At 39.5% G+C, this 10,383-nt stretch overlaps 1 protein-coding gene across 2 annotated transcripts in view; it reads left to right on the top strand.

Annotated features, from left to right (window-relative positions):
• Positions 1 to 793: 793 nt before the first annotated feature.
• Positions 794 to 10,383, top strand: part of REV3L (REV3 like, DNA directed polymerase zeta catalytic subunit) — a 143,582-nt gene continuing 133,992 nt past the window's right edge. For both annotated transcript variants that reach the window (XM_032484708.1, XM_032484707.1), the window contains exon 1: positions 794 to 1,236. In XM_032484708.1, coding sequence (XP_032340599.1) covers positions 1,098 to 1,236 — 139 coding nt within the window. In that variant the 5' untranslated portion in view covers positions 794 to 1,097. The remainder of the gene's footprint in view (positions 1,237 to 10,383) is intronic.

The following is a 10,383-nucleotide window of genomic DNA, read 5'->3' as shown; positions in this document are numbered from 1 at the left end:
CGCGGAACGGGGGGGCGGGGGGGCTGCGGAGGAGGGAGGCGCAGCGGCCCGCGACGCACGTTCGGGAGGGAGCGCCGGGGCGGCCCTTTTATAGGCCGAAGCCCGCGCTCGCTCGCCCCCTCCCCTCGCACCGCCCTCAGGCCACGCGCTGGGCCGCGACGTTACCTGAGAAGGGCCGGCTGTGTCAGCCGTCCTCCCTCCCGCGAGGCCGCGGCAGCACGAGATCTGTGCCTCGCCTCCCTTCCCCGCGGGCGGGTTTTCTTACCTTGTAAAAAGCCGTCTCCGGGGTCGCCCCCGCCTCCTTTGCAGGATGTGAAATGGCGGTCGGCGAGGCGAGCGCGAGCACCGCGACTGTGGCTAATCCCGCCTAGCCGCCAAAACGGCCCTAAACACTGGCGCCCCCCTCCCGCCAGGCCCTCCGAGTCCATCCATGACATCGGCGCTCTGCCACCCCCCCCACCGCTGCCCCTCACCCAGGTGGCCGTGCCCACCGGCCGAGTTATCGATCCCCGGCGCCCGGCGGGAGCCCAGCTTTCTGGCGGCCTCCTCCCTCGCTGTGTGCCCAGGGGCAGAAGAAAATACCTTTTCGGCCCCCGCCAGGGCGTCCCGCTCCGGCGCCCGTCCCGCTCCCTTCCTTTCCCGCCGCGTCCCCTCCCCCAACTACTCACAGCCCTCCCTTCACCACACATACACACAAAACCCCCTTCTCCCCTCCCCCAGTGGTTGCGTCCGTGACATCATCATCATGGCAACAAGAGCTGCAGCCTGGGACCGAGGAACCCGTGTGATTCCCGGCGGCGGCGGCGGCGGCAGTGGCGGCAGCACGAGCACTAGCACCGACGAAAGCGCGAGGGCTTCTCTCCTGTCGCCCCTCGCCGGCTGCTCTTGAGGAGACGGCGGCAGCAGTGCCCACACCGCCCCGCCTGCCGCCTCTGCCCGCGGTGTCTGAGTGTGAGGGGAGGGGGCCGTGCCGCGGAGGGGAGGGGGCGCCGCCGCCGCCGCTGCTGTGGGGCCGCCGCTGCGGAAGGAGCTGCCGGTGCTGCTGCTGCGGCTGCCAGGTCGCTAGTGAAGAGGAGGCGGTGGCGGCGGCGGCGAACATGTTTTCAGTGAGGATAGTGACTGCCGACTACTACATGGCCAGACCGCTCCAGGGGCTGGATATCTGCCAATCCCCCCTCACCCAGGCCCCTATCAAGAAGGTGCCGGTGGTGCGAATCTTCGGAGCGACCCCGGCAGGTAGGTGGGCGCGGGGCGCGGGCGGGAGCGTTGGGGCGCCCGGGCAGCCCTCCCCGCCGCGCACTCGCACGCACGCCGCCGGCGCCGGCCCTCTCGGCGGATCGCTGACGCGTCTTCCCTCCGCTTAGCCTTCCTCGCCTTTCCTTCCGTGCGTGACAAGAGGCGCAGAAATGTGGGTCCGCGCGAGCGTGACGCCCCCTCCCCCAAACCCTGGGTTAGGGAGGCGGCGGGCGCCAAGTGTTTACACTGCGTGCGGCGGTCGGGAACCGGCTCCGCATTCGGGGTCGCGGGCCCGGCGAGCGAGCACCGCTCTCGTCCCGGAGGACGGGCTGCGCCATGTCCTCCGTGACCCGGTGCGCAGGGCCCCGCTCTGAGGTCGGTCGCTGGTGGGACCATGGACACCCTCTGCGTCTCCCAAGTGCCCCTTGCTGGAATGGCTTTAAGAGGAGTGGGGAAGTGTCAGCTCTGTTGTCAATCGCTCCTCGTCGCCTCTTCTCACCAGCGCTCTCCTCTGCCCCTTCTGGAAATGCGGTGGGCTGGAGAGTGGCGCCTGGGGCCCGATAAGCTTTCTCATTGAAGTGACCATGTGGTTCTGCTGTTGAGTGCAGGTCGTAACTCAGAGTTTAAAGCCTCAAAGCCTGGGGACAGGGCTGCATCCCCAGGTGCATTGCTTTTAGGTAAATGTATATCCATGGAAGTAGGAAATGCGTGTTTATGTTGCCCAGCATAAAACATCCCACATAATAGTGTGAATTTCTTAGCAACCACAGCTAAACCCAGCAACACAAACATTTAAAAATGCCTCTATGCTGGGTTACAGGATTGCATTTTCAGAACACGTACAGTTAAAAAGTATTTTGAAGAACGAGTTGGGTGGGGAGACAAGCTACGTTCTCAAAAGATCTTGGGAATTTGTGATAATGTAAGTAGGATAGTGGCCAAATTTACAAGGTTTTTAATTGCTTTGTTTTTCTGCATGCTTTGAACTGCCTACGTGAAATAATGGAGCTGCCCCCTGGAAAGAGATGCTCTTACTTCTAGCAATGTATTGCCCTATGGGATTTTAGATAGCATTTCCCACTTGATGCTCCTTGCCCTAATCACCATTCATCTTATTACTAGAGTCAGTTTCTGTGGGTTGTCAAGATAATAGCACTTCCCCAACACAAGCACTCTTTCCAAGCAGTTATCTTTTAATGTGAATTCTCTTTGTTAAAACATGCAATGTTGCTGGTGAAATTTGGTAGAATTTTTTTTAAACAGTGAAAAAGATTTTGACGATAAGTACCTCGTAAGATGGGAAATTTGGGTGCTGTTAACAATTTGTTGAAAGTGTAACACCTGAAACTTTGGAGGTTGGAAAATAGAGGCAGTAAAATGTTCTGAAGTATAGATTTTTTTTTTTTGCCCATTTAAATATAGTGGTGCTGTCTTTGCTTCTAATTGGAATTTCAGTGTAATATACTTTTTTTTTTTTAATTTAAGGTGTGGAGAAAAGATAAGATAGCGACATTGATATAGTTCTGTTCATTCGGATTTCAAAATTACAAAGCAACATGCTAATAGGAAATACTTACTGTGGCATTTCTGTGTATTACAATTTGTATGGTTTTGGTTACTTTTCTACACATAGTTGTTTTCCTCTACACAAGTCATCAAATATGTATCCTTGAGTGATTTGCAAGCTCCGTTTTATAGGAAAGTTTTGTTTGTGGAAATAAATGAATTTCACTGTAATTTTAGCAGTAATTTTATTAAGTGAGAAAATATTCTTTAAACAATAGAGTATAATCTACTTTTGTGTTTCTCAGTATTAAAAAAAAGACAAATGAACTATTATATGAAAAATATGTATTCCTTCCCTCTTGCACATTATACAGCAGATTACCAGTATCTCTCCTCCCTTTAAAACACATACACGCACACATAAACTGGATTTTTAAAAATTCATCTTGAAATGTATAATGTAAATCAGTATAAAAATAAGACTTTTTTGTGCATATGTTGAAAGATATAAAACCTGATAGAGAGAAACCCAAATTCAAGTTGTTAAGGATTATCAAATTAAGTTTGCTATATAGTTCAGTTTCAAACATATATATTTTTGTGTTTCCTCAACAGGTGAAAAAAATGGGAAGTCACTGGCATACATTTAGTATCAAGCATTCAGAAATCAAGCTAGCATTTTTAGCATGTCAGTAAAATTAGTGTTAATTAAATGTAAACAAAAAATGTACAATTATCTACTTCCGAATTCTCTGCCCAAAGAAAACTAGTACAGTCCACTTAGTAAAATAAAATTGAAAATAATATGCAAGAGAGGTCAATTTGGCTTAAAAAAAGGCTGACTACTAGAATTTTTAATGAAGACATTTATTGTCTGAAAGCACAAACTATGTTTGTATATCTACTAATTAGTAATATTAATGAAAAATTGTAACACACAATAAACCTATGTCACATAAAGTACCATAAACTTGTCTTTCATACATAGTAGTTAATTTTGGAATTCCTTAATTCTTTACCTTGGTTTGGAGAAAAGATGTTTTTAAACTGAGTTTGCTTTTTTGAATGAAGTGGTGAAAAACTGCAGCAGAAGAAATTTTGTCCCAAATAAAGTGGTCATTTCAGATTTATATTATAAATTTTGGACTGATTGGTTTATTACATTTTTACTAGTTCAGTTTTTCTATTATGCATAAAGACTATTTTTCTGCTTTAGAAAACAGTCCAGTTGACTTCTGATTGTCCTGTGTTTTGAGGGCATATTTGTATAAGTTAAGAAGTAAATAACTGCCTTAGGTTTAAAAGCTCTCATGTCTTAAGTTGGTGAAATTTGGAAACATATTTTTTAAAAGTGGTGTATTCAAATTTGAGTGGTGAATCCTGACTCACTGATTTAATCTCTTGCTGGTTAAGGATATTGCTTCCTGAGAGAATCACTTAAATTTTCTACATGCAAGTGATGAAATTATTTTTTTAAAACCCTCTTCTGCTTTTCTTTCACTAATTTAAAATTGTCTTGAGCATTGTTTTGATATACACTGTATTGAGCAGTGTAACATTTTGGTAACTTGTTTTAATGGAGGGAAGCAAGGTTATAAATACATGCAGGACAGCATTTTTTTCACTTAGATTTGAATATGGGTTTGACTGCTCTGGGAATTCACTTTAGATAAAATCCTAATAATTGTAAGGACTTGACTCAGGTGGGAATCTGTCCAGTTTCTACATCCTAACCCTTCTTATTAGTTGCCTGATGTAACTCACTTCATGTTGAGCTTAGACAGCTTTCTCAGCTTTCTCAGCATCAGTTTAAACAGAATTATCCTTTCAAAAAGCTTCCCTGCTGAGATGCAGAGTAGGAGTAAATAGAAGAGTGTGTGTGAGATGTTCACAAAGCAAGTAATTAAACAAAGTAGGCCAAACAGACTATAGAGGGAGCTGCTTGACTTTAAGATTACTGCAAGGTACTCTGCCATTCCCACCTCTAAGTCTTCCTCCAGCTAGTGAAAATTTTAGTAGGCTATTCCAGATGCTATGACATCAGATTTTTAAACATAAGAAATTGATAATTCTGAATGCTATGTAAATTTATGTAGTTGTTAAATAACCTCACTTTGTAAACTGGTAGATTATTAAATACATTTAAGATGAGTACAATTTTGAAATCTATAGCATTTATCAACAACTCAGGTTACAAATAATTTCTTTAATAAAAGTTGCTCATAGCATTTTTTTCTTTTTCTTTTCTTTTTTTTTTTTTTTGGCTAAACCATTTAAAAAATGTCTTAACATCACATAATACCTACTTGCTATAATTGTTAGAAAGGTTTTTCAGGAGCACTACTGAGATTTAGTGATTTACCACGAACAAAATTAGTTACTTTATTTAGTAGAAATTTGAAGGACTGAGGAGCAGATTTTATTACATTTCTATATTCTATTTGATTTAAAATCACCATCAGTACATCAGAAGCTTATTAAGCAGGAGTCCTCTTAAGTATGTGGACCCAGTAGGATCTAGTAATATGTGATTCAGTTTATTCAGTGAACATTTAATGAGAACCTACCATGTATATTGAGCTATATTTTAGGTGTCATCATTATGAGTAACTTTTATCCTCCAGGAGCCCACGATATAGTAGAGATGATAGACATGTAAACATAAGTCAAACATTGTTTAATTGGAATATAAAAGAACTATGTGTAAGACAGAGTGAGGACTCAAAGGAGGACATGTTCAGTGACCATTTAGCAGGCCAAAAGGGGAGTCAGGGAAGGCTTCATGAAGGAAGTATTGATTAAGTCATTTTAAAGGAATTTCAAAAGAATTTTAAAATTCTGATAGAGGAACAGATACAAGGTTATTCACAAATGAAGAGAAAACTGCTCTTGGCTGGGCAGCTTGGCAATGCATATCTGAATCTTTGAAATGTTTTTTGACCCAGTCATTCCAATTTTAGGGGTTTTAATCTATGAATGTTAATCTTTTGACAAAATCTGACCATCTTTTGGAACCATTTACTTCTTTTCATTATCCATCACCACCCTATTCTAAACTACTAGCATTTTTGGATGCATTTACAATAGCTGCCTAATCTTGGCCTACCCCAGTCCACTCTGTTCCCTTCTTATCTGTTTTCTATACTGTAATCAGAGGGATCTTTTCAAAATGCAAACCTGATTATATTACCCTACTACTTGATATGCTTCAGTAGCTTTCCATTGCCTTTAGGATAAGGACAAAGCTGCATGTCTTACATGGTGGAATCACATATCTTACAAGGTCTTGCATAGGCTGGCCCCTACGTTTCTATCCAATCATGGCTTGAGCCATGTCCTTCTTGCCTTACTCTGTATGTTTTTATGCTCTAGCCATATTGACCTTATTTCATTCCCTTATTCTTGCCATGCTTCTCCCACAATAAGCCTTTGTACCTGCTGTTCCCTCTGCCTAGAATGTTTTTCCTTTTCCTTCACCTAAACTCCAGTTTATCTTTCCTCAGGGAAGCCTTCCCTCCATAGACTCTCAAAGCTCCATAAACTTTCTTTCATAACACTTGCTGTAGTTGTAACTTTATATACGTTGAAGATTAATGTCTGTTTTCCCCAATAACCTTCATAAATGCTGGTAACGTGTTTATTTTCGCTCACCGTTATACAACCAATGCTTACTTACCACAGTGCTTGAAACTCAAGCATCTGTTGCAAGAATTAATCAGTAGATGATAGTCATCACAGGGAACACCAAATGTCCAACAATTGGGAAATGGTTACATAAATTGAACATATTCATACAGTAGAATTTATGTAATTCATGTTTTCATGATTATAATATATATAAAAATAATATAGGAAAATGATGTTAGTATATTATATAAAAAAATCAGTTTACAAAACAGTCATTTATTAAAAATGCAGAAAAAATTCACCAAAATATAAAGGTTGGTTATCTCTTGGAGATACGTTTTGTATTTTTCAGATTTTCTGCAGAGAATATGTATTGATTTTATAATTTGAGGGGGGGAACCTGTTTGTATACAAAATTAAGGAAAAACTAGCTTTCTAGACATGGTTCAGAAATATGGGAAGAAAAAAAGACTTGAGGTTCATATTGGGCTCCCAAACAAGTATCAACTAAAATGCATGATTGCATGATGATAGTATTGAACTTGATTATATAAATTCAGTTTAGGAACTCCAAAATGATTCTTATGTTAGAGCAAGCCAGTAATTTCTGGTTTTATTATACTCATTTATATGTAAGCTGATTTTAATTTTGAAATGTTTTGCAAAATAGTGTGGTTTTGGCACATGACAGCAATGAAACAGAGTGGAGGCCAGAAACTGACTCAAATATATTTATGAAAGTACTTGGTATATCAGTAAGGAAAACATTTATTTAATAAACAGTTTTGGGATAGCCACTTAGTCATCTAGAAAAATAAAAACTTGGCTTCCAGATGAGTCAGAAAATTTAAATGTGAAAACAAATATAAAACATAGGATAATTATTTTTAATATAATTTAGGAATGGTAAAGGCCTTTTAAAGAATGAAACAGAACTGAAGCCGGATTGCTGAATTTTACAACATAAAAATAAAATTCTGTATAGAGAAAAAAATAAAATTAAAAGAGGAACAGACTAATAAAACTTACATGTATGTTTTTCACAAAAGATTAATTTTCTCTTATTATACAAAGATCTCCTAGAAAATAATTTAGTAGAAAAAATGAGCAAAGAGAATTCATATGAAAAAATAAGCAATTTTATTATAATGAAGATGTAAAGTTACAACATACCATTTATCACTCATCTAATTAGGAAAAATTGGTTGATTACATAGTATAACTTGGGGAGGGTGAGAGGAAGGGAAAATGGGCATTCTCATATATTGCTGGTGGGAATATAAAATACTCATTTTTATGGAAAGCAATTTGAAAATCACTTTCAAAATGAAAAGTGCACATATATTTTGATCTAGCAGTTTCATTCAAACTTTCATTGAAAGTTTCAGTTTCATTTAGATTTTATCCTCTAAAACATTTTATATATGTGTCAAATGAGCATGTAAGAATATTTGTGGCGCTATTATTTGTCATTTCAGAAGCCTGGAAACAACCTAAACATAAATCAGTAGGATAGTGGTTAAGTAATTATGGTATATCTATTCAATGGAATACTCGGAGGCCCTTAAAATAATGAGGTAACACCATATGTACTGCTGTGGTACCATGTCTAAGATATATAAAGAGGGAAAAAGCAAGGTGCATGACTCTGTGTATAGTATGCTGCCATTTGTGTGATTTAAAAAATATATACATATATGTAATATATAAATATTTTTATGTAAGCAAAATATAAATGTATATTTATACATAAATATATATATTGTATATATACATACACCTATATACAGAAGGATACCTGAGAGTTTTGTAGCAGTGGTTGCCTCCAGTGAGGGTAGCTGGTGGCCTAGAGAACAAAGGTAGGGAAACTAAAATTTTTTTTTTAGTATACTGTTTGGTAATTTTTGAATATTTTTTACCATATGCATGTAATACCTTTTCAAAGTTAATTTTTTTTGGTTATGTTGTGCTTGTAGGAATTGGTAAGGAAGAACAAAAATAAAAGGTCATAGTAGTTGTAAATAGTTGTCAAATGATTGCAGTACTGTTTAATTTTAGGGTTTGGTAGAGGTCTTCTCATTCATAACTTCCAGTTGATGTTATGTGGTTCTCTGGAGAATGGCCCTAGTGGAGTGGGATCTGAAGGTAGGCTTTGGTGTTCCTGTAAGCAGACATGATGGTGAGCACAACCAGCAGTTACTGCTTTGTTTGGTATTTCAAGTGCATTAAAGGAAGTGCTTTACTACTTGGAATCTACTTCAGCGTATGTAGCTGCCTCTTGTGGAGAAGGGATCATGGAGCTGCTATTGGAGTTTGTATTCCAGGTACTTGAAGAGCATGTCATCCAGTGCAAGGTGCAGCCACTGACAATGAGAGGACAGGGTAGCAGGGATGTTGCCCTGGGGGACCTAGCTCTAGGCCTGAACCTCTGTATTTACCTATATTGGATCTTCTTAGCCACGTGCATGTGATGTGTGTGCCATTTAGCTTGCTGCAAGGTGACTGCCTAATAGTGCTTGTATGTTGTGCAAAAATAAAGCATTGTTGTTATTTTGAAATACTGTTCCTGATTTTAAAAAGGTTGGATTTGAAATTTGTTCATATTGTTACAAACTTTATTTAAATTAATCTTTTTCTTACATAATTATATAAAGAAAATGTGATCAATTTTTTTTTTATCAAGCACCATGTCAGTGCCTCCAAATGCCCTCCTGTTGGCCAGTGTGCTAAACGAGTATTATTTATAGTATGAAAAGGGTTGTGAAACACCATTGTGGTCATACCCTCTCCTTTTATTTAAAGAAAACTGATAGCTAGATAGATAAGCTCAGGAATGTGTCCAGTGTCCTATAGTTGGTTGGCATGGGAGTGGATCTGAAAACTGAGGATCTTGACTCTCAGCCCTCACTGCCTCACACTGGTCCCCCAGACCTGAGGGAAAATTGGAGGATGGCCTTAATTATAGTTGAAAGATGAACATATGGAAGCTTACAGGAATTGTAAAAAAAAAAAAATTGTACATACACAGTTTAGAAATCTTTGAGTGCCTACTGTGTCCCATAGTGCTTAGAATCTTCCTGTAGAATAGGTTTTAGTAGGATTTGTTTTGTGATGACTGTAGCTTCTCCTTTTAAAAAATAATACAAAAGGCTATAACAAGAGGGATTTAGGATAGATATAAACAAAAATTGATAACTAGAATTGTATGTGTGCAGTTTTCTGTAGAAAAAAGGATATATCAGGAGACCTTTTAAGTTCCTCTGGTGCTATAAACTTTTACTCATCTTGCTTTTGATTAGATTAGAATTTATTCAATTGAAAATAAGGGAAAAATGATTCGGGTTTAATAGGTTGGAGTTAAATAGGATACGAAGGATGTTGTCATTAGTCCTAGGTATTTCAGAGAAATTCTTAAGAAACTTATTAAGATAAGGGATATGGGATGATGTATGTCACTTTGGTACCTGGCTGCCATTTTAATACCACAGTGATGACAGAAGAAATAATGGGAGTTAAAATAAAGTACAGTAAACTGGGTAAAACTGTTAACTTATAGTTTCCAGGTAAGATACAGACAAGGCAGGAGTAGGTGTCTTAGGCAATTAAAACAAACAAATAAACAAAAATAAACTCCACTGTCCAAACATAAAGTGGATGCATTTTTGAGACCAAAACAAATTATAAGTACAGTCCTTTTAATGACAGTGTATTTAACCTTTTGGTGTGTAGGTGAGTGGGGTTTTTTGTTTGTTTTGAGGGGTTTTTTTGGTTGTTCTTTTTAAGTTTTCCAGATCATCTTTTGTGTTTCTGCCAGTTATCTGTAGATTTTTAAGTATTTCATTTTTTTAAGTGAAAAATATTTTGTTGCTTAATTAGTATTGGCAAACTGGACTGTTTTCTGCAGCAGAAATTGAATATATGCCTAGCAAAGTAAATTCTCAGAAAAAAAAAGGGTAGTAATTGCCTTTGGAAATTTAGAGTTTTATTGGCCCAATTCTATTTTCTTTTTAGATG

This window comes from Camelus ferus, chromosome 8 (assembly GCF_009834535.1).
Source record: "Camelus ferus isolate YT-003-E chromosome 8, BCGSAC_Cfer_1.0, whole genome shotgun sequence".
In the NCBI taxonomy this organism is placed as follows: domain Eukaryota; kingdom Metazoa; phylum Chordata; class Mammalia; order Artiodactyla; family Camelidae; genus Camelus; species Camelus ferus.
The sequence above is the reverse complement of the archived record's forward strand: the minus strand, read 5'-3'. Positions and strand labels throughout refer to the sequence as shown.